Source organism: Melozone crissalis, unplaced genomic scaffold (assembly GCF_028551555.1).
Source record: "Melozone crissalis strain CALT ecotype California unplaced genomic scaffold, PUWL_Pcris_2 ptg000108l_1, whole genome shotgun sequence".
Classification (NCBI taxonomy): domain Eukaryota; kingdom Metazoa; phylum Chordata; class Aves; order Passeriformes; family Passerellidae; genus Melozone; species Melozone crissalis.
In genome coordinates, this window is record NW_026535885.1 from 1,145,888 (window position 1) to 1,170,066 (window position 24,179).

At 51.0% G+C, this 24,179-nt stretch overlaps 1 protein-coding gene across 1 annotated transcript; it reads right to left on the reverse strand.

The window, feature by feature from the left end:
* Positions 1 to 2,764: 2,764 nt before the first annotated feature.
* Positions 2,765 to 12,372, reverse strand: NIPAL3 (NIPA like domain containing 3). The gene is made up of 12 exons (XM_054292275.1): positions 12,322 to 12,372; positions 11,353 to 11,655; positions 9,706 to 9,774; positions 9,447 to 9,618; positions 9,298 to 9,357; positions 8,635 to 8,780; positions 7,937 to 8,033; positions 6,406 to 6,541; positions 5,589 to 5,677; positions 4,839 to 4,902; positions 3,883 to 3,977; positions 2,765 to 3,435 (listed from the first exon to the last, which is right to left on the reverse strand). The coding sequence occupies exons 2-12, from the start codon at positions 11,449 to 11,451 to the stop codon at positions 3,236 to 3,238; spliced, it is 1,227 nt and encodes a 408-aa protein (XP_054148250.1). The 5' UTR covers positions 11,452 to 11,655; positions 12,322 to 12,372; the 3' UTR covers positions 2,765 to 3,235.
* Positions 12,373 to 24,179: the final 11,807 nt, after the last annotated feature.

The window sequence follows — 24,179 nt, forward strand, 5'->3', positions numbered from 1 at the left end:
AATTCCTTCCATTTGGAGTCTGGGGTGCTGTGCCACGTGCAGGGTCCTGCATGAACCCTGCAGTGCTGACATTCACTGATCAGAGTGTGCTGCACAACACTTAAATAATTTTTCACCCTGGAATGTGGCACAGGGCTCCTCTCCTTTAAACCTTGCTGTGCTGCTCTGCTGTAAATATTTGCTGCAGTCCCAGGCACGGCCACTGTCACCTCAGACTGACAAATATTCTGTGAAAAGCTCAGTGTGAGGGTGCAAAGCCCTTCCTGCTCCAGCTTCTCTGGACTAGAAGGGAGGTGAGGAGTTTAATTCACTCCTGAAAGAGCACAGAAGTCCTTCAGTCAAGTTTAAACAAGACACTTGGTTTCTCTGGGCCCTGCTCATGCCTTTTCTTAGGCTGAAGAGCAGAAAATAACATTTTTTGGAAAACTGGGAGAAAAAGCAGAAAGAGGAACCTGCATAAAATAAAAAAGCCAAACAAAACCAACCTCATTTTAAGATTCCAGTGTTGAACAGCAGCAGCAAACAGGAGTGAGGTGCAGTCCCTCAGTCCTACTCCTACATCAGTGATGGAGCTGAGGCCCATGGCCAAGGAACACCCCAGGCTCCATTGCTGTGGCACAGTGATCAAAAATATTGTGATTGATGTGCTGGAGAAACAGACACCACCTCCAGTGGAGGCCTTTGGCAGGGAAGTTTCCAGAAGCAAACAAAGGAAGATTTCCCTGTGGCTGCAGGTAAAGGGAACTGTCATTATTAAGTAGAATTATTTGAGCACACAGAGCCTGTGTAAATAAAACATGGTTATGTAAAGCTTTGGATTTAGAATCTTTGCAAAGAAAGGGCCAAAGCCACACAATAGCACAAAAGCTCAGCTGGTGGCTGGGGGCAGTTTCACTCAGAGAAGGGCTGACACCTGAGGGCTCTGTGAAGGGAACAAGGGCTCAGGAGAATTGGGGAATTTACAGCAAAACCATCCCTGAACAGGAGGCACAGCCACAGCTCTGTCCCCTGGCTCTGTGTCCATCTCTCAGGGCTGTGCTGAGGAGGAAAACCCAAACCCAAATCCAGGGCTGCCAAGTCTGTGCTCCAGTCTGTGCTGGGTTTAATCCCTGCTGAGAGCTGGGACCATCACTGATCTGGGTGTCAGCAGCCATTTAGGCCCTCCTGGATTATTTCACACCACTCAAGCACAGAGAATATTGCCATGGAACAAGTGTGTGGTGGCACAGCTTGTTTCCAGACTCTGTGTTCTGTGGCTGCAGAACCAATGGGTCACAACAGGTTGATGAAATGGGAAGAGATAAGGAAAGGCAGCATTCCTGTGCCCTTCCCATGCAGCCTCATTCTGCATTGTTAATGAACAAAAGCTGCCCATAAATTCACCAACAATCCATGGCCACATCCAAAGGCACTCAATCAATGTCACTGCACCCCAGCAGATGAATGCTCTGGCAGCAGGAGCCCATTAACATCCTTATCTTGCTTAATCACAAATCAAGGATTGAGGGTGAAAGCAAAGCTGTGATTTCTTGAGGTTTCCTAAGTCCCACTGCAGGGGATGCCACTGATAAGATCTGAATTGTGCCCAGCTGGTGAAGGGACCTGGGTACAGCCCCAGGGCACCTCCCCTGGGCAGGGGAAGGTTATTTCTCTAAGCTGCACAAAAATGCCAAAGCAATCCGAAGCATGCCCAGATTGAATCAGTCTGCAAAGCAAACAAATGCAAAGGAACAGTTCTGTTGTCATTTACAACAACAAGAACCTAGAATAATCATGTGCAGGTCAGGGGAGTTGTGGGAATTTCTGGCAGTGGGAACAGAAACTGGCCATGAGTCAATTTAACAAATAAAAATAAATAAATGCAGAAAGACACTATTCCAAATCTAAGATAATCCCAAACTCCGTGGTATTGAAGGAATCACTTAGAAATACACAGAACATGAGCACTATTCCTTTCAAATAAAGTTCCAGGGTCCTGGAGACTCTACTGTGCAAACAGCCCAGACCACACTGAGTGGACTTAAATTCAGTTTCCCAGAAAAAAACCCCAATTTTAGAGCAGCCAGTGCTATCAAAGTGCAGGATAAGCAGTGAATGTTGTACTTTCTCCTCAATTGACAGTTCCCCATTGTCCCCCCTGTGTCCATTCTCCCTCAGTATCAGCTCCTGGCCATCTCCTGGAAGCTGGAAAGATAAATATCAAAGTACACAAAGCTCCATTTTCCTCACAGGCCTCAGTGAGTGCTGGGCAACTTCTCTCCTTAGGTCATCCACAATAGAAGACAAGTATTGGTTTTCGTTTTTTCAAAAGAAAGAAAAAGGGGGAGGACCCCAGCTTACATCACCTAAACTGAGCTTTTAACTAAGGAACTTCAATACCATTAAGAATTGGGACCACTAAAGTTGGAAATCCTGCCTCAATCAGAAAGAAAATAAATAAACATGATAAAGAATTCAGATTTTGTCCAAAACTACATCAATTCCCAACAGATACAGTCACATCATTCTCATTTCTCCTTGTCCTCATCCTTTATAGTGCTCCCTCTGCTCCATTTAATCCAACTTGAACTCCTGCTATGAAATCAGAAAACTGGCAAATAATCTTTGTTGTAAGCCATATAATCCAGTGGTGCTCTAAAAACAACCCCCATCCTCAGTGCTTGTGTTCAACACCAGAACAGAAGTGCCCAGAATTGGTGTTTTGAGGGGATAAATGTTCACTCTCACCAGTCCTGCTGCTCTAAAGACACAGCAAGTTCCAGTGTTGGTGCTTCCAAACAATTCCATTTATTGCTGTGTCAGGGGAGCTCCGTGGTCACACCAGGATTTAGAGCCTTCCTGGAAATCTGTCACAGTCCCTGTAAAGGAAAGATTAAATCCTGTCCTCCCCTCTCTGTGAGCAGCTCCTGCAAACTTGTCTGGAGATAAAACCATTCCCAGCAGGGCTGAAAACTGCACAGTCACTGGCATCTCCTCTGCCATCAGCTCCACAGGGCTGCACTCCCCAGTCCATCATTGCACACTCCCAGCCAGCACAATGCCATGCACAACTGGGAGCTGCTTCCTGCCAAGTGCTTTCAACTTCCCAACTAGCAAAAGTTGTTGATTTTAATAATCAGCCTGGAAAGTTCAGCTCGAGACGAGCTTAAAACTCCTCTCAAGGTCGGCTTTAGGCTCGCTTCTATTTGAACAGGTAAATAAATACAGGTCCAACTGCTGTGTCCTTGAAGGTCACTCACTCCTTCTTGCTGTGCTCCAGCACCCTGTAGGGAGGGGCAGAGCCCCCCTTGGGGCCATGCTGCTCCTGCACGATGGGCAGCGTGGCTGGGGTGTAGATCTCTGGCATGCTGTCGTTGTTCTCCAGGGCGCCGTAGGAGAAGGAGGCTTTGAGGTCAGGCTGCACTGCAATCCCTTTGTCGTGCATGTTCTGCATGCCTGCAGGAGCAGAGGCACACATTAGGCACAAAAGTGCATTTCTGCTGCTCTCTGCTCAGCCAGGAAATGAGCAGTCCCTGAGGCTCCTCAGCTGCTAAATCAAAGACAGGGTTTGTGCTCAGCACTGGAGCAGCTGATGAGAAATAAGCTCCCAGTGAATGAGGGATGGCTCTCAGTTATCCAGCAAGTGCTGCAGATCTTTCTTACAGCTCACCAGAGAGCTTAGCCGTGCTTCCCAAAGGAGATTTCTGCTCCTCTACCTCACACTTCTGAGCCATCCCCAAACATCAGTTCTTCCTGCTGGACCCAGCCCCATCCCAAGCACGTGCTCAGACCAGTCCAAATTCAGATAACAACTGTGTGACCCACCCAACCCTGAGGCAAAGCCTGAGCCCTCCCTGTGCAGCCCAGCTCCCTAACAGGGTGATAAACGCTGGGCTTGGTCACCTGGCATGGCATCCATTGAGATGTAGGGCTCGAAGGGGACAGGCTTCTTCCTATTCCTGGTGATCAGGAACACTCCCAGGAATGCTATGAGGCACCTGAGGGAGGAGAAGGGGTCACTGAGATGCCTGGCAAGGCAGAGCACACAATATTTATTCCCTGTTGCTCCCTACAGAATTCAGAGCTGCAGCTCAGGCCCTGCCAAGGCAGAACTGCAGGGCACTGTCCCAGCTGAGCAGCCCTGGAACACCCCCAGCAACCAAAACAGCTTCACCTTTATCAAACACACGGAAAAGTTTCCATGTTAATTAATTAATTAACCTTGGCTAACTGCAGGGGCAAGGAAGCATAGCAACATTTGGTTTTGCTTTGATGGGATTCCAGGATTCAGCAGCCTGACCTTTCCAAGGCTCCCTGTAAACGCAGCAACAACCACGGACCTGCATTGTCACAGAGCAAGGTGCAGCTCAGAACAATCATCTCCCAATGGTTTGGAGGTTTTTTTCTGTGCTTATCTAAAAGCCATTTGAGAATGTCTCCTGATTATGGAGAGCTAATTTCACCAAAACTGAGTTACACAGGAAATGTTTCACTGATCAGATCTGCACTGTGCCTTCTCCATGCTCTAAAAACTCCAGAAGTCAGGCACAGTTCAGGGAAGGGGCAAAATCTGCAAGAAGGTTCCCAGAGAGAGTCTTTGGGTTATTTTACAATTCATGAGCAGGCAGCTTGAAAACCAAGCCATATGCTGAGCACCCCAGCTGATCCCCAGGATTTAGTGATTAATTGTTGTGTAATTGTGCATTACCAAGGGTTACACAATTTTTTCCAAACACAACACTGAGCTCTAAGGGCCACTCTCTGCTCTGACAGAGAGGCATTTTAAAACAGATTTGCATTTTTAAAATTTGAGCCACATGAAGCAACAGTTTCCTGTCAAGGAAACCTGGAGCACTTACCCCAGTGCAAACATACAAATGTGGAGAACATCTTCACCCATGAAGTCCAGGTAAAAAGTTGCTCCTTGAAAAGGAAATAATTCAATTACATCTTCCCAATTCCACCTTCAGCCAGGATTCCTATTTTTATAGCCAGCACCTTTGTTTATTTAATCATCTGAAAATAGGTGTCCTGATTTCTATTTTAACACAAATTATTGACAAATCTTTTCGAGTTTCACTACCAAAATAGTTCTGCTGGTGTCACTAACAGAGATATAAATGAACCTGTGCAGCAAAAACAAGAGGGACTATTTTGGAACGATGAGACAAATTGGATTTAACTATAAAAAGATGCAAACTCTTGACCCCAAACAACAACAAACAGCTCCAAATTCTAGAAGTGCCCTGGGTGGCAGCAGGACACATTCTGCCTCCTGCTCTTTGCATTTTTAATGGAAAGAAAATAAGGTAAAAAATAAATAACAAGGAAACATTTTACCCACACATATAAGGATACATATTGAACAAGGAACAGTCTCAAACAAATTCCCCAGCACTTTAAACAAAATGACAGCACTGAACAGAAAATGTTAACAGTCTACTGGGATAATTCGCATTTTTAAAAAGGAAAAATAAACCAAACGAAGCCACTGCAGATGAGAGATGACAAAAAAATGAGAGTCATCATATTGCTGAGTATTCACCTTCTTCAGGAGGATTATTTCCCAAAATCTTTTGCCCTTTTTTCAGAAAGGTTTGTGCAGTTACCTGCTGAGATTGCTGCTGTGGTGGATAGGATGTAGCCAATGCTGGAGATCTGAGCTGAGTCATAGAGCTGGGAGGCTTGAGCTAAAAACCTGCAACACAATCACAGGCAACAGGGGCTGATTGGGATGATCCTTTTTTTGGAAACACCTTTCAAAAGTGATGCATAAATTTAAGGAATTCATTCTTTTTCCCACTGAACAGCAGCAGCAAGCCTTGGAAAGAATAAAAAGGACAGAAGAGGGAGGTTTGTGGCTGCACTGAAATTACTGCCCCAACCTCAGGGACAGAGCGTCCCTCATATTTTGAGAAGCCTTTTATCCCTGCTGCTAGCAGCTTTTTATGTTATTGCAAGTACAAAGGGGAAAAACCCCCTAAAAATAGACACATTTTCAACAACACTGATCCTGCACTTTGATTTTAGCCAGTGCAGTGCATTTGACTGGCCACCATTTCAGCCCTAAAATTGTTTGGCAACCACTTGAATGGTGGCATTAAAACATTTTTATGTTTTTGCAAGTACAAAGGGGAAAAAAACCCTAAAAATAGACACATTTTCAACAACACTGATCCTGCACTTTGATTTTAGCCAGTGCAGTGCATTTGACTGGCCACCATTTCAGCCCTAAAACTGTTTAGTAAACACTTGAATGGTGGCATTAAAACCACCTGGCAGTGGAAAAGCAAAGACTCCCCAGGCTCCTGGGACAGATCACAGGAAAGAATGGATAATTCCCCTAGATTTTACTGGTATTTTTGGCATGGTACAAACAGCCCCTGCCCCACACCCCACAGACTGCAGAGAGAGAGGAGTCCTTACGTGGCCTGGTAGATGGCAGTGGCAGCCATGCACACCAACATGATGTAGAAGATGGGGGAGTCCAGCTGCAGGGTGCCCTGGATGGACACCAGGATCATCCCAGCCACGGCCTTCACTGTCACCACAGTCATGGAACCTGGGGGGCACCACACTCAGCTGGGGCAGCTGCAAAGCACCCCAAAAACCCCAGCACCCCAAAACCTGCCTCTCCTCCTGCCAGCCTGACAGGGCATGCAAACTCTGTCTGCCACCAGCTCTGCCCATTCCATCCCCACAAACCCACCACAGCAAGCTCCAATAAATCACTGAACCCTTCTCCAGCTACAGAACTGGGAGAATTTACTGTGACCGTGTTCACAGGGGTCTGAGGATGAGGGAAGAGATGAGGATCTGACTCCATGTTTCAGAAGGCTTGATTTATTGTTTATCATATATATTATATTAAAACTGTACTGAAATAATAGAAGAAAGGATTTCATCAGAAGCCTGGCTAAAAATAGAAAAAGAAGGAATGAATAACAAAGGCTTCTGTCTCGGACAGAGAGTCTGACTGTGATTGGCCATTAATTAGAAACAACCACATGGACCAATCCCAGATGCACCTGTTGCATCCCACAGCAGCTGATAATCAATGTTTGCATTTTGTTCCTGAGGCCTCTCAGCTTCTCAGGAGGAAAAATCCTAAGGAAAGGATTTTTCAGAAATTATCATGGCTACACATTTACTGGTGCTGTCAGTTTGTAAAGAGTGCTCTGCAATTACAGGATGGGAGGATAAAATTTTCCATTTGGTTTGGTTCATAAAGCCAAAGAAGTGTCCAAAACAAGAATCAGGAAGAATTTTCCTCTCTTGAAAGTTGGGCCATTCAGAATTAGGGCAGTTGCTTTGTCATTCATGGACACTGTGACACACCACTGAAATCCAGCCCCAAACAACTCAAAAAATCAAAAAAGAGTAAAAGAAAAGACACTGCAGGAACTGAAGGTGCATAAACAAAAACTGAGGAGTGTGACACAGATTTCAGCATGGCAGACTTGCCATTACTCATCCTTTTTAAAGTTTAATTGATTATAGTTTCCATTTTCAAGAAGTATTAAATGTGTAAATCCAAAATGACTGCAGGATCCCACTGTGGGATATCACAATCACCAGGGATTCTTTCACAGGGACAAGCTGGGGTGGCAGAGAATTCCTCATTTCTTTAACAGAGCTAAGACAATCCTTGTAGGTCAAATCCTCTCTTTCACCCACTGGTTCAGCCCTCCTCACACACTGAATGCCACCCTTTGTGTGCCCAGATTAAAATTAAGAACATTAATAAATAACCTGCACTTTCCGTGCTTGGCAGATTATTTGCCTGATGGGGAATAAGCCTTAATTGTTCAAAGGTTCTTTGCAAAGATTCTAAATATCAGCTTCAGGAACATTTCTGGAGGAAATTATTGCATTTCATGGCATTAATTGAATCAATATAATCCCCTGCATGCCTCAATTTACTGATAAAAGATCTTACAAGTGCATATCAACTTACCCAGCAAAGCCACCAGCAGGAGAATAATGACAATGTAGTTTGCATTTCTCTCCTTGTAAAAATATAGGAGCAGACAGAACACAATGATCTCCACAAGCTACAAGAGAGAGAAATGAGAATATCAGAGATGCAGAGCACATGGGGTTGGCTGTAAATGAGATTCTGAGCCAATCAAACATCAGAACAGGGCAAATCAAAGGGAAATGGGGATCCCACACAATTCCAGACCAAATTCAGCATCATCTCAGATTCCAGCTAGAGGAGATACTCAGCAGCTGCTGGCAGAACAGGAAACACAGGGCACTTCTGGTGCTGGATTTATGGGAAAGCAGCTGATCAAACAGTCCTGACTGAATATTCACAGGGGAGATCTCAGTCTGCTTTCTGCACTGAGCTCCCACAGTGATCCCTGGGGCAATGCCAGGATTGTCTTCCTTAGAACACAAATTTCATGGGATTATCAATAAGAGATTTGTGGGCCCAGAGAAAGTCAGTGTGGAAAAAGCCCAGATTCAGGTAAATTTTCAGTCAAAGGCATTTAATCCTACAGAATTCAGAGAAACAAAAGGAGCTGTGCATGTGTGTGACACCTGGAAAAGCTGGCCCAGGTTCATGAGTGAACACAGGGAAAACATTGGTAGCAAGCAGAAAAAATAATGCTGGAAATGAAACTGCCCCCTCCCTCCATGGCCCCTCACCATGTAGAGCAGGAATGGCCAGCTCACTAAATGCCTGGTGATGTTTTCTGCTGTCATCTTCTCGTGGCTGTTGGGTCCAAATGTCACCAGCAGGTAAGTGCCAACAACTGCCAGGCCACAGCCCACGAAGGACAGCACGTAGCGCCCTGGGGCAGCACGGGACAGGAGAGCACAGGGTTAATGAGGGATGCATGTAATTAATGAATTAATGCCACAGCACCATCACTGGGTGTTCCTCTGGGTGCCCTTCCTGCCCCACCTCCAAAATCTTGCAGCCACCAGGGGCAGTGGGGCTGTGGGAGCTGACACAAAGTTGGGACCAGGTGGCATCTGCTGAATAAATCCAGCTGCAGGGTCTGTGATCCTGCCTGGCACTGCCACAGCCCTTTCCCACCTCTGCAAACACCTCCACATTTATGGAATTCACTCCCTTGTGCCTCTGCTGCAGCTTCAGCCTGTTTCTAAATGCTGTGAGGTTCAGGGGATTTGGCACAAGCCAGGGAAAAGATCTCCATTTGTAATAAACAGTGGAGGAGATGACACATTTCATCCAAGAGGTGCTAATGAGACCTTGCCAGCCCTGTAATTATAATTCCTGAGGGCCCATGCTGTGTGATGAACTGTAAACACAGAGGAGAAATGAAAAGGAACTGTGGAACTTACTCAAAAATTCCTTGGGCTTCCATTTTTCTTTAATAAATATAATTCCTATGATTGCACTAGCTATGGAAACAAAAGAAAAGGAGAGAAAAGCAGTGAATTGTGGAGTCAGGAATCTCCCACAGACCACACTCAGGCTCCTTGCTCCTTACCCACGACAGACACTGCACTGAGGGGCACAATCAGCGAGAGGGGGGCGAAGGCGTAGGAGCAGAACACCCCCAGCTCCCCCAGCAGCAGCAGCACGAAGCCACTCCACCAGGTCTTGGTTCTGAAGTAGGCCCGGGGGTCCTTGGAGCCTGCCAGCCTGATGTGGCTGTATTTCTGGGCAAGAACACAGAAACAAAGCAGCTTTGTCACGTTGGGCTGGTTATCTCAGTGCAGGGTGAGGGTTTGCTCCAGGGCACTCACCTGCAGGTTGAGGGCAATGCTGCTGACAAGGTGCCCAAAAATAGCCAGGAGTGCCCCAATCAAGTTCTCCTGCAAAACCAATGGACACACAATTAATGACAATTATCAAATTCAGCCAAGGAACCCAGAGGGCTTTGCACAGTCTGGAGGAGAGCAGATTTAAACCATTCCTGAATCATGGAAAAGCCTGGGATGGAAGGGACCTGCAAAGGTCACTGGGTCCAGCACCCAGCTGCCAATAAAAGCTGTTTATCTCCCTCCCTTCCTGCTGCTCTGGGGCAGCTCAGATAAGTGCTGTGCCTGTGCTCCAGGCTGTGAACTCAGGTGCAAGATAAGACTCAGCAGCCACTTTCTACAAGAGATTTCAATTAGTTTGCAGTTTCTCAGAGAGGGGGAAGATAAGGGTAAAAAAGCCCCACACCATCACTCATTCTTGCCTCTGAAAAACTCATTTATGAGGATTTTATTGCCCTGGAATCCAGAGAATGGATCAGGAACCTCTGCTTCCCAACTGTTTTGCTCTTCTCCACTTGTGACAGCTGCTGGTTCAGTCACTGATTCAGCCATGTGATGAGGAAGCCAAATTATCACAGATTTTAATCTGCTTTTTGAATAAACCAGTTATTCCCAAAGTCACAGGAGACTGCTGACAGCTCCCAACCCCTTCTGCACTGGCATTCAAAGCTCAGCAACAATTCTCACGCTCTGAGGATGGAATCTGAAATGAAGAAAGGATGGAAAGCAGGCTGAGTCACAAAGGAGATGCAGAGGAGGACTGAAGGGAAGAGCCTGAGGCCACCAAACATTTGTGTGCTCCCCAAACTGCCTAAACCTCATTCAATGTCATTAGCAGTGTTCTTCAGCCCAGTCCTTACTTGGATTGATTTGGATTCACAAGTCAATAGGAATAAATGGAGTAATCTTGATTTTCTCATACACAGAAGAACTTCCAGATTTCAAATTCGTAGCAGCAGAACAAAAACCTCTTTATCAGAACGCACAAAAAGAAGATTGACCCAAAAAAAGACTGACTCACAAAAAGAGCTTCCCTCAAAAGCACCTGAGAGGTTCCCAGGACAGAGAGAGAAGGTGGCAGGAGGATGTCACTGTGTGACACAGTGCAGAGCTCTCTGGGCTGTGACAGCCCCAGGCAGCTCCCACAAGGGGCCAGGACTGTGGTCTCAAAGGAAAATAAAACCCCTTTTAGCTGAGATTCTCTGAGCACCTGCAGAATCAGGGACTCAGAGGGGATTTATCTGCTCCCAGCTGGGGAACAAGGAGGAATTACAGGAGGAATTACAGCCCCATGTCCCAGCCTCTGCTGTGGGCTCAGCCCTGAAATTCAAACACCTGAACACACAGAGCACAGCAGAACCTCTGCTCTGTCACTGCTGCATGGCTGAAAGCGCCTGTGGGAATCTCTGCACCCAAACACCTCCACACCCTCCCCGCCACACCTTCCTGCAGCTCCTCTGCCCTGCACACACAGAATTAATTCCTCTGTCACTCAGATATGGCACCCCAGGAACGGCTGGATACAGAGACAGAGCCCTTTCTGCAGGAAACAACCCCAAAGCAGCACCATTATCAGCTCGTTCAGGAATCAGGGCCTCAGGGATGGAAACCCCCGAGGGGAGGGAAGCTGACCTTGTAGGAGAAGGAGTCTGTGTGCGGCTGCACAGACACTGCTGCTGTGGCCAGCGGGAGCTGCTGCAGCTGCAGGCTGGGGCTGTTCCCTCCTTCCATTCTGGGGATTTTCTTTGCTTTTCAGCTTGCTTGATGCTGGAAGTTCTCTTTAAAGAAGAGACTTGGACCCTGCTGGAACCAACGTTTGGTACTGCTCCCTGCCATCCATCCTGCTTCCTTGGACAAGTTCAGGGAAGAACAAAGGAGTTCTGCTGCTTCCAGCCAGTCAGTGAAGCAGCTGGGTTATGTCCCTCCACGATGAATCTAAGGGAAAAAAAAAGAAATAAAACCCAAAGAATTAGAGCAAATAAATCAGTGGTCCAAAACCTGTAATAAAGGATAGGCCACAGAAATCAAGCTCACAGCCGCACATAGAAAAGAAAAGCAGATTTCAAATGTCTTCTTCGAAAGCCTTGGACAGAAACTCACAGACTCTGCTTTTCAAGCTCTTGTGACCTGGCTGGGCCCCAGGGGTGACACACTCAGCTGGCATTTAACAGCATCACAAAGGCTCTCAAGTCCTCCGAGCTCTGCCTTTCATATCCCTCCTCCCCGCAGCTCCTTCCTCCGAGCGCCGGTTCCCGGGGCCGAGCTGGCTGCAGGTGTCCGGGGAGCAGCGGCCCCGGGCACCGCGGGCAGCCCCAGCGCGGGCACAGCAGCCACGGAAGGGCGAAGTAGCCCATGGTGAGGGGACGGGGCAGCAAATCCCGCTCGCACCGCCAGCGGCCCTGCCCGGGCAGCGCAGAGCGGGACAGCCCCGGGCCGGGACACGGGGTGTGCCACCGAACCCTCCGGTGCGCGGCCCCGCCGCTGTCCCGCCGCTCACCGGCCCCGGCACTCACCGGCCCTGCAGCTGACCCAGCCGGGTCCCACCGCTGACCCCGGCACTCACCGGCCCCGCCGCTGTCCCTGCCCGGCCCCGGCACCCACCGGCCCCGCCGCGGACCCCGGTCCGGCCTCGGCCTCCAACTCCGGCTCCCGGTCGAGCGCAGCTTCCTGTCCGGCGCATCCGATTGGTCTCCAACACTGTCAATCAAAGACCCGGCCCCAAGGTGAGGACGAGGATTGGCTATCGCGCGAAGGCGGGGTCTAATCCAGCCTATGGGCGCAAGGCTCTGAGGGGCCTGGCGGAAGAAGCTGCGTTCCGCCGCTCGGTTGGGGCGGGACGAGGCGGTTCCGCGGGCCCCGCCCTGGCCGCTCCCCAGCCCAGAGCTGCAGGGACAACCGCGGCTCCGCGCCTTCCCCCGGTTTCCCCCGGTGAGACCCGTTCCTCCCACCCTCCCCGTGTGCACGGCTGCCGGTGGCGCGAACAGCAGCCGGAGCCTCCTTAAGGTGCATGCGCAAAGCGCATCCGCCGAGCCACCTTAAACCAGCCGCGGTGCCGCTGAGAGCTCGCCTGTGATTGGGCGACTTCTCAAAGTAACAAGCACGGTGATTGGAGGAGAGCTGAGGCGGCTGTTGTCTCGGTAACCGGGTGTCCGCATTCCCGGGGCCACTGAGGGCCGGGGATGAACGGGCGGGTACAAACCACAGACCGCACCTGAGACGGGTTGGGGATGTCCCCGGTGCCCCCCGCGCCGCCTCAGCCGCTCAGGTACCCACCCGCCGTTCCCAGCGCGCCCCGCGCCGCCTCACCTGGGCGGGGCTGGGCCGTGAGGCGACTTCCGGTGGCGCCTCAGGTGAGGCCCTGGCGGGCTCCCCCTCATCCCTCACCTCATCCCTGCCCTGGGCTCCCCGAGCCATCGCCCCGAGTGCCGGCTCTCTCAATGCAGCCAGCAAAGGCCGTGGCTGAGTCGGGCCAGCTCTGCAGCCTCGGCCCTGCTGCACGTTCCGAGCCGGGACTGAGTTTAGAAACAAAATCCCGGCTCTGCCCTGAGTCGTCACACTGAACGCGAGGGCTGTGACCGGATCCCCGCCCTTCCAGCTCAGGGATGCTGCGAGCACGAGGTACCTGTGGCACAACAGCACCGCTCGGTGCCGTGTCCTGAAAATAAACAGCACTTACCGCAGTGAAGGGTGAAAATATCAACCACGCCAAGGTTTTTCACTCAAAGCACAAACAAGCTTCATTTCTGGAGCAAATCAAGGGGTATCTGGAATTATTTATAGCCACAGTGGGTTAGAGGAGTTCCAGGTCCACAATTCCTCCTCTTGGGGATAAACCAGCGCAAGGGAATAAGAAATGCAATCAAAGAAAACATTCACCAACAGCAGTGCTGCCAATGGTATTTTTAAATAAACCAGGGAAATGAAATGCAGGAGTGACTGCTGTTTTCTGGCAGGAATGCTGCATTAATGTTGCATTTGCCTTTATCTTACTCATCCCATTTCAAAGGACAGCTGCTGTTGTGTGCACGTTTCCTCCATCTCCATATTCAGTGTTGTTATCCTTGGCTGTTCTTAGGTTTCAAGATTTCCTTATAAACACTGCAGGAAAGGGATCTCAAACTGGGTTAAAAAAGAAGAGATTTAAGTCTCAATCAAAGGAATTTCAGTATAACCAAAAATGTTTGAAGTTTATGAGAGGGTTTTTTTCACCAGGGGTCAAGACCAAAGGCACGGGGGGCTCGGGCTTTGTGCCAAGGTCTCTGAGCCCCCCGGGCAGGGGCAGAGCCCTCCAGGGCAGCCAGAGGAATTCCCTGGGTCCCTGCCCTTGCTGCCCTTCCCGCGGCTCCCGGTGTTCGGGAATTCCACCTGCCCTCCTTCACCAGCAGAGGGAAGCAGCAGGATGCGTTAAACCCGCGGCGCTTTCCCAGGCAGCGCTCGCAGTGCCAAGGGCCGCCTGGGCCTCCGGGATGCGCCTTCCCAGCTGCTTCCTCAGCTGGGGGAAGGAGGATGCCCTTCCACAGCCTCCCCGTCTGGGGACTACGCGGTAACCCCAGAACTCCCAAAATTACCTACAGGAAGGGTTTCTGAAACTCGGTACCGGGTATGTAAAGTAGGTACATCAAGGAGGTGTTTGGCATCTTCCCCTCTTTCTTCTCCTGCCTTTAGCATCTTCTCTTTCTTCTCCTTGCTTTGATCTCTTGCTCCTCGCTTGTCTCTCCCATCTCGGTGATATCAGGAGTGCATTATCTCAGGGCTGAATAACAGCAATCAAGCACGTAAAGGACAAAAAAAGACGAGGGGAAAATGATCAAGGTGGAGAAGTTGCTTAAAGACTTTGTGTAGGCGCCGTGAGTCTGCCTGGTCAGCTTCCAGCAGAGCCAGCTGACCTGCTGCTGAGCTGTGACTAAAGCAGAGCAGGCAGAGTCTGCAGGGAGCTCCTCAAAGCACTCCCTTCCCTTTGAGAATTTCCTGCTTGAAGGGCACAGTGGGCAGCAGGCCAAACCACAAACTACACAAGGGCTTGGCTGCTTCTCTCCTGGGCTTTATCCCTGGAGAGGAGTTCCTGCAGCAGGTCACGAGGGGAGGCACTGAGACACCAACCCCAGGACTTTGGGGGCTGCTGCCTTGGTTCCCCCAGCTGAAGGGCTTGGCTGTGCCCCCTCAGCCATTCTGGAGCACATTCCCTGAGCCAGGGATAAATGCCAGCACAGGAAGTTACCCACTTGTAATTGAGGCAGTGCAAGGAGCTTATTTGTCTCTCAGTGCCTGACCTGGAACACCCAAGAGGTGACTTGACCCACTTGTGTCACTCTGCAGGACCCAGCCACTGGGGCTGCTGCTGCTGGGTTTCCCTTGCCTCACCCAAACACAATTCCTGGCACTCTGAGGCGTGCAGGAGTTGAAACCCAAGGGTGTGGAGGTGCCTGGTCTCCAGTTACCCTCAGCAGCACTGGGTGATGATGGATGTGCCAAAGCCAGAGCTGGATCATGGAGGAGAGAAGGGCTCAGAGCCTTTCCCAGCACGTGCTGCCCAGCAGGAGCTGCCCTGGCTGCCCAGGATTGCATCCAGCCCTCCAAGCCTGGCAGCACCAGGGCACAAGGAGCTTGCAGATGCAGTTTTTTATCAGCTGCTCTGGAAACCTGCTGCAGTTTTAATAATCAGCTCCAGCAGAATTGGGCAGGTCCTGCTTCCCTCAGCACAACCCCACTGGCCACAGGGCACGGGCTGGACAACCTGGAGCACATGGCAGGGCCACGTGGAGAGGGACACCGTGGGCAGGGCAGTGCAGGCTCTCCTCTGCTTCTGCGTCTGGACCCTCAGACCACATCTTCAGAAATCTCCTGTCATTTTGGAGCAACCCAAGTCAGAGCAGCTCTGCTGAAATTCACGGAGTTGCAGCACACACCTCAAATCCTGGGCTGTCCTGCAGCGTTTTCCTACAAAGAAAAATAAGTGGAAAAGAGGATTTGTGCTGAGCTGCTTGGTAACTCGAGGGGTATTTTACAGGAAAGGCTGAATCCAGCAGCAGACTGATTCTTGGGCTCTGGTTCCTTGCAGAGCTCTCCCAGTTTTCATGGAGTGGCCCATATTTGGGTTTGTTATTTTTAGCACCATAGTAGCACCATTCACTTGCCCGTGCATGCAGGCAGGAACAGCTCAGCTGAGGGAGGAAAAGGGAGCAGGAGGAGTTCCCTGTGATCTCACTGTAAATCAGCAGCTTCTGCAGCAGCCAGCACTGCCTGCCCACTCCCTGCCACTCTTCCCTCAGCCTTTTGTAAGGCCAAGCAGAGCAGGAGCCTCCATTCCCCTCCCAGCCGTTCCTGGTTGTTCCTTGAGGGGTTTGAGTCATTCCAGGACTGCTGCTGCTGTGGCCAAGCACAGCTTCCATCTGCATGGGGGTTTTAATCTGCCCTTGGCTCATCCATTCCCCTTCTTTGAGCTTGGCTTCTTCCCTGCTCCTGCCAAACACAGTTAAATCTCTTCATCCTCGTGTCTGTATGAGTGCAGTCAGGCCCCAATTGCTTCATTTGCTCCTCAGCTGCCATTGCCTTGTTCTTCAATCCCAGGCCTTCCCTGTTCTCTGCCTCCTGTGCCATTCGGGGAGGGGACATGGGATCACTGCCAGAATCCAGCTCTCAAGTCACCAGAACAGGAACCAAGGCACCTCCAGAGTGGTTTCCATTGGTAACTGGCAGACAAGACAATTAATGAAGTTCACACAATGTTCCTAAAGACCAGGAACTCTTCCCATCCTACACACTGGAATAATTTCACATTTGTGTTAATATAAAGTTGTTCTTTTATCTTCCATGGTCCCAGACCTTCCAGTTCCCACTGGGATTGGCAGGAGTAGGACATGAAGGGCATTCGGCCTTCTTGGGACCACATCTGAAAAGCTGGAGGGATCACGTACAACACAGGCAGGGCTGCATTTATTTGTCTCTATAAATAGAATCCTGCCCAGTCCTCTTTTTGAAAAGCCCAGGAAAAGAAGGGAGGCAGGGAAGGTGTGGTACTGCAAATAAAGCATTCTGCCCACATGCTGCATTAATTAGGCCCAGCTCAGAAGTTACAGGTGGGATTTGAGATGTGCTCTGGCTCCCAGTCTATACAAATTGCCCTGTAGACAGCAGAGAAATTTGATCTTCCCCATCCCCAGAATCACTCAGCTTTCCATGCAACAGGAGGCTTGCATTAAAGGATTAACATTTTGAAACTCTGTGCACCTACCTCGATGCACAGTTAAAATCAAAGCATGAAATTTGTGTGACTTGGAAAGCAAAACAGGAAATACAAAAATAGCAGCACTGGTGCTGCTGGAATGGTGGGTTTGGTTCTGGCCACCCTAACTCTGAAAAAGGCACTGGCAGGTGACCCCTGGTGGCACTGCTGGGCTCAGGGGGTCTCACCTGGTGGCACTGCTGGGAGCTGTGCCAGGGTCTCACCTGGTGGCACTGCTGTGGAACTGTGCCAGGGTCTCACCTGGTGGCACTGCTGGGCTCAGGGGGAGCAGGGTCTCACCTGGTGGCACTGCTGGGCTCAGAGGTGCAGGGTCTCACCTGGTGGCACTGCTGGGAGCTGTGTCAGTTCCTGCAGCTCAGCACCTGCCTTCAGGTTGAGTTCCTCAAGTCCTGCTGATTCACCCTTGTGCAAGTCACTTAACTGTTCTGTGCCTGCTGCCCAGCCCTGCAGGTGCCCGGGCTGCACAGGGTGTTGTCAGCCCTCATCCACAGGAATTCGGGGTGTTGGAGATGTGGGAGCTGTTAACAGAGCACCCAGTGTCATCAGCCATTATCAGATGTTTATAATAACATACACACACCTCCTGGGCTGCTCTGTCCCTGTCGTGGTGGCTTGCTGTAGCTCGGATTGCTTTGGGATTTTGTTATCTCCAGAGGGAGTTTTTGAGTTTTTCCCCAGCTTGGAGCCATTCCCCAGTGAGCTGTGCCCCCTCAGAGTGCTCCTGGAGCAGCCCCATGCCCCGTGCTGAGCAGACTGCAGAATATGTGATGACTTTGCAGAGCTGTTAACACGAGTGAACACACAGCTTAATCAGCTTAATAGGCTGCCACTCATCAGCTGAGACACCTTAACTGCCTGCAAGCACGCTGCTGAAGCAATCCAAGCTTTTACAGTCACTGGATGGTGTTTGTACATCAGCAGGGGTGTCTGAGGTGCTTTCCCTGCCAGTCTGGGTGTGCAGAGAGCACAGGGAGCAGTGCTGGGCCTCAGTCCTGCTCACCCCCAGCCCCTGCTCTGGCACTCTGGGCTCTGAGCAGTGACTCAGGCTCAGCACCTGCCCCAGCATGTCTGGGTTCATTAAACTGCTTTGCAGGCCATAATTATTTTCTCTATCATGGTATAATGGCTCTGCATCGTATTAATTTTAACATTGTAAGAATTTGCTTCTGGGAACGGCCTTCTTGAATTAATCACTGACTCATGATTTACTGGGGAAGATAATATCTAACCTACAAGAGGCAGAACAGGAAACTATCTATTTAAAAGATGGCAGTGGCTGATAATTTATGGCTATAGACAAAGAGATATCTCAGAAGAAGAAGGTGGACAGATCCTGCAGTTTCGTGGTCACTGCTCTCACTCAGCAAAAAGGAGCTTTTGTGTAGTCACTGGATCTGTTTTTGAGTGACAGCTTAAAACTGAGGGGGAAGAAAAGGAGTGAGAAACAAGGAAAGCATCCAAGCAGATCTCAAAGCCATCCTCAGCTCTGGGACCAAACCCTGTGTTACAACAAAGGCAGTTCAACATCTCAGCATGTCACCAGCTTGCCATAGGAAACAAGGAGAAAAAAGGGGAAAAGCATCATCTTTTTGTGTCTGAATCTGTAATACAGGAGTTTTCTTACCTCTCTCCTCTCCAGCTTGAACTGGACACTCCCACATCCCTGATGAGGCCTGGCCATCAGGTGTTTCCTCTCATCACAGCCCATTAGGAAAGTCAACCTGACAGTCAACAACAAAAGCTTTAAATCCTAGAGGAGGTTGCAGGAGGTAAAGCTTCATCCTGGCAATCTGAAGGATTTTGTCCCATGTCACTGTGATCTATTGTGTGATTTGGGGTAACTCACACAACCCTTGGCACCACAGATTCCTGAAATTCCCTCTCCTGGAATTCTGGGGCCCTGAACAAAATCAGACACATGGAGATGATGGAGGATTGTGGACACAGCAGCCACACAGAGACATTTCCTGCCAGTGCCAGATCCTGGGCAGTCACAGAGTGTTCAAAGCTCTCCCAGATTTTGGTGTGAGTGCTGCTGGCAGCTGTAACCACTCACAGGGAGACATCTGCCTTTGAAATGTGGCTTTGCCTTTGTTGGTCATCACCCACAGGTAAAAGCAATTCAAAGGCATCCCCAAGCCCTTTTTCCTTCTGAAACTCACCATTTCTGCAAGCAAAGCAGCACCACTTTGCCCTGGCAGTGTTTGTGGACCAAACCACAAGAGGAGTTAATTTGGAAAAATTTGGGAAATGGCTTTGTCCATGTCTGTGAGCCTGGAGCTGGGAGGGAGGATGGTGCTGCTGACCTTGGCTCTGCTCCTCCATGGAGCTCCTTCACACACAGAGCCAGGGCTTCTTAGGGCTGAGGTGTCACAGGGCACTGGGAAGGTTTGAACCTCTGCTGAGAGAACCATCCAGAAACCACCCTGGGACTTTGGAGTAGCTGTAGGGATCACCAGAACACCCCACAACACTGGAAATGCCACAGACTCGAGGAGAAGCCACACTGGTGCATAATGCACCAAGCTTCAAAAGATCTCCTGGCCCTTTGCCCCTGAGGGTGAGACCTGGGGTGAGGGCACAGAGTTTATCTGGGAGCTCTCCTGTTTGATTCCCTGGAATTGCTAACGGTGCTCCTGGGCTCAGGACTGAGTTCAGTGTTGCCTTATCAGTGTCCCTGGAAATCAGCTCTGCCCAGCACCTTTCCAGTCCAGCAGCAGCTCCCCACGGTCCTGTCACACTGGTTCTTTTCCTTTTCACGTTCCCTGCTGGATACACTCTCCTTCCCCAGTGCCTGGTATTTACATCCCTTTCCTGTTTGTCTTGTAGGTCATCCCAACATGGATTCCCTCACCAAGGGAATAACATCTTCCAGTCAAAGGCTTCCCACCTAACAGGGAACAAGGAATTGACTCCAGATTTATTCCAGAGTCTGCAGCCTCAGCCACACAAACCCAGCAGGGAAGCAAAGAAAACTCCTTCCAGGTGAGTGCAGCCTGGAGAACACCTCACTGCCATGGGACACATGAAAACCCATCACAGGAGGGTGATCCCAGAGTGTCCTGGCCCAGAGGGGATGGCTGCTGTCCCCAGGAAGTGGCTGGGAGGTGGCAGTGCCTGGAAGGGCAGTGTGGGCTGGGAACAGCCTGGAGCAGTGGATCAGGGGCCCTTTATCAGCTGATCTCCCAGACATTTACAAACAGTAATTAAAGCTGCACCACCCTGGGATGTGGGGGCCACTTCTTATCCCCATGGCATGGAGCAAGAACCAGAGCACACCTGACCTGGAAAAAGATTCCTCACATCCCAAGCAGAGCCTTTGGGCTGGTTTTGTGCCTGAACTCTCCCCTGAGGAACACTGAGGATAAAGACCCAAATGGGGGGACCCTGGGGCAGGAGTGGGGAGGGACATTGCTGTCTGCACAGCACCCCAGGGCAGCTGATGGATGAAACCTGGCCATTTCCCCTGGCCATTTCCCCAGCTGGGAATGAGAGCTGGAGAGAGGCTCACTGTAGCAGTGCTTCCCTAGAAGCCAGAACTGCCATTCCCAGCTATTCCATCCTGCCACCACTCCAGAGGGATGAAAAGGCATGAACAGAAACTCCCTTCTCCCAAGCCCTCCCACCCCTTGGGATCCTCATGGGAAGGCAAATAAATCCATCAGCAGATCGTTCAAAAACATTTATTGTCACCACACAGTGACGTTGCAGGCCTGAGATTAAGATCATCAATAAATTCCTGACCGTGGAAAAGAATGAGCCCATGAGAAAGCCCAGGGCTCTCCTTACCCAACAGGGAAATCTTTACTACATCTCTCAGCAGCTGGATCTTCTATCAGAGGTTTGGGGAAAAGGAAGCTGGGAGGGAAGCAATGCCAGCAGGGATTTGATAAGGACAGAGGGCTGGAGGAAAGGGCAAATTAAATATGAGGAGGGAAGATCCCCAGGCTGTTATCAGAAAACACACAAACACTCCACACCCAGCTGCTGGGATACAGCCTGCTCCCTCTGCTGTGGGACAGCAGCAGGGACTCCCAGCTGGGGTCCTTTGGCATCCCTGTCCTGTTCCAGCCCTGGGGAGAGGGGAGCACCAGGTCTGTGCAGGGCTGGACCATGGCAAATCCATGGATTTTACAATAAACACCACAGGCTGTCCAGAGCCCTTCCATCTCCCAAAGATTTTGGCTTAGAAGGATTAAGCATCACCCCAAGGGCCACCCAGCACCTCTGGAGTCCTCACTGCCAGCTCCTTGTCCAGCTTGGCTGGTTCATATTTTACAATATTATTTTTAAAGGTAAGGTTGAAAAAATAAAAGCGTGTTTGCAGTGTAAAGGCCATTAAAGCATCACTGACTGTCAGGGCTTTGGACAAACAGGTTCTGTGAGTTCTGTGTGTGTAAAACTCACATCACTGACTGTTGGTACAACACATTCCAGCTGCAGAATTCCTCTGTGATGGGAAGAGGGGAGCACTTGCAGGGGACAGGGTGGGAGCAGAGAGCAGCATCAGAACCCCCAGCATCCCTTTGCTCTGGCTTCACCAGAGCTTTCCTCACCCAGAACTGAGTGAAGAAACCAGGGAGAAGAAACACATCCTGCAGCTTGGAATCAATTTCCTGCTGGGGAACCCAGAGGAGGGACCCACCTCAGAGGGGAATGGGTTAAACACAGCCCCCAGGCAGAGCAGGGCGCAGCTGCAGAGCTGGGTGCCCACCCTGACAGCAGCACTGGTGAGGCGGACACAGCGACAAACCCATCCCTGTCCCTTCTTCCCTGCCCGGATCCTGCCGGGCTCGGCCCGGGCTGGGGGCAGAGCCTGCTCCTGCGGGGCGGAGCTGTGGGACCGTGCAGGATCCCTGCGTGCCCGCTGGCTCCCTCCGTGCCCGCTGGCTCGCTGTGCCAGGCTCGGCTAACGTGATTTGTGCAGTGCCACACCGGTGCATGAGCACCCAGAGCTGCTCTGGGCCTGCCCCAAAGAGCAGAGCCACAGGGAGGCACAATCACAGTTCAGTCAGGCAGGGGCTGACACAGCAGCTTCACCAAAGGCTGGTTATTCAGCAGTTCATGCCTGGGCTCAGCATTCCCAGCACTCCCAGCCAAAAGTGCAGCCAAGCCAACCCTCAGCTCACTGAGGTAAATCCCAAATCTGTGAGCACTGAGCTCTCACTCTGTGCCCACTTTCCAGCTGATGATCCCAGGGCATTCCCACAGCTCTGGGGGTTCTAGTGCCCACCTCACCCAAAATTTTATTCTATAAATCCAAGGCACTACCTGGGGAAATAAATGAGAGCTGGGGGAGCCCTCAGCAGGTTCATTAAAGCTCTGCACACTTACAAACAGAGGCAGGCAGGGTTTGACTTCCCTGACTTTAATCCTCCCCTGCATGCCCAGCACAGCACCAGGGCACCTCCGGACACGTGTGTGGGTGTCCTAACAAAACACAGGATGCTGTTTTTCCTTCACAGCCCTGCAGAGCCACACCACACACCGAGCTCCTCAGCTGCCTGCCTGATGATGCAAGCAGTGAATAAGCACGAATAAAGACACAGAAACTGGGTGTTGTTTGTAGAAGTGAGGAGCAGAGCCCTCCACCCAGCACTGGGGATACCAGAGCTCTTGCACAACTCAGCTCTCACTGCTGCTCCTTTTTATGCATCTCTGTCTCTGTGGGCACTGGGGAAGTTTTCCTTCCTCCCCAGCCGGGATGCCAGAGTGGGATTCCTGCATCAGGATTTCCCTCAGACTCTGCTCACCGTGAGCAGGCCTGTGCTGGCCTGCCAGGGCTGGCTCACAGGCAGCTAATTAGTGGTACTCAGTTCTAAGAATTGGGAGATGATCATTAACTAAAATTGGTTTGAAAGCTTCCAGTTTGTAGATGTTGAGTAATTAAAACAAGCAATGGGCTCCTCTGTGTTTTCCTGAGAACTCCCAGTGCTGGAGGCTGGGGAGTCACCCTGGAGGGGATGGGAGTCAGGGAGAAGGGCAGGGGCAGGTGCTGCTGGCCAGGGACGGGCACTGGGGTCTGTCACCCACCCCCTGTGCCACCCCCAGAGCAGCCCAGGTGAGCTCTGAGCACAGAGCAGCTCCCGAGGGAGCCCTGAGCAATCCCTGCTGCTTTCACACGACCTTTGGTGCTCGGGGTGAAAATCGCCTTCATCGCTCCTATCTCAATCTTCAAAAGGAACTGGTGGGCTCCGGGCAAGGAGTCAGGAATGCTCTCACATATTTGGGAGCTCTGCTTTGCGCAACCTCCCAGCAACTCGCCTTGGCTGGAAGGGATGAGCGATACTGAGCAGTCAGCAAAACACCCACCTGGCCGGGCAGGGCTGGGGACTCTGCCCCGGCAGCGCTTCCCTGCTCGCAGCCGGCACCGGGACCCGGCCCGGCACGGCCCGGACTGCCCCGACCCGCACGGAAACACGGCCGGGTCTGCCCCCATCCCACCCCAGAGCGGGCAGTCACTGTCCCAGGGCACACCCGGGGAGCTGCAGCCCCTGCGAAAGCCAGGAGGGGTTTGTGGGAAAGGGAGCCCCAAAACATCCAGCAAAATTCATCCTTGTTCTGCTGGGAACACAAAGTTACACCTGAGATGGCTCTTGCTGCTGTAAATCAGGAGTGGTGCTGCTGGGGGAACTGAGGCTCACACGGGTAAATGTTTGTCTGGCAGGAAGATCAGACTTTGAGAGCAACTCACTGAGGGCTGAGAGGTCCCCAAACCCCAACTCTGCGTGCACACAACAGCCCAGGGCTGCCTGCACCCTCCCCAGCTGTCCCCATCTGCACAGCAGAGCCAGCTGTCCCCACAGTCCCCTGGCACAGCAGGGCACAGGGGACCTGCAGCTTCCAGCTGGTGACACCGAGCCCTGGGCGATTCCTGGTGGCACTGGTTTGAACTGGAGCTGAAACTGCTGCAGGAGGACTCGGAATCAACACTGATTCAGAGCCATCCTGCTGAAGAAGGAGTTTGTGATCTGAAGGGAAGGAGTGCTGGAGAGATCCCAAAGGCTGATAAACCTGCAGCTTATCTGTGTTTCATCTCAGAGGCCATCCTCAAACAGAACTGAAGTAATCCAAAACTCACCAAGCTGACACATTCCAGCATTTCCAAATCCCCTTCCCAGGGCTCTTTCTTTCCTCCCCACTCACAGGCCTCAGGTACATCTTTACCACAGCCAGGAAAAGCAGAGGATGAAGAAGAGGGAGGAGGCAAGCCCTG

What these genes read in the sequence shown, in the direction of transcription:
- NIPAL3 (XM_054292275.1), bottom strand. Translation starts at nt 11,451, where the DNA reads ATGGAAGGAGGGAACAGCCCCAGCCTGCAGCTGCAGCAGCTCCCGCTG. An exon ending in CAGACTCCTTCTCCTACAAG is followed by an intron (nt 9,775 to 11,352) that starts GTCAGCTTCCCT and finishes TTGGTTTTGCAG; the next exon opens with GAGAACTTGATTGGGGCACT. An exon ending in GAAGCCCAAGGAATTTTTGA is followed by an intron (nt 8,781 to 9,297) that starts GTAAGTTCCACA and finishes GTGCTGCCCCAG; the next exon opens with GGCGCTACGTGCTGTCCTTC.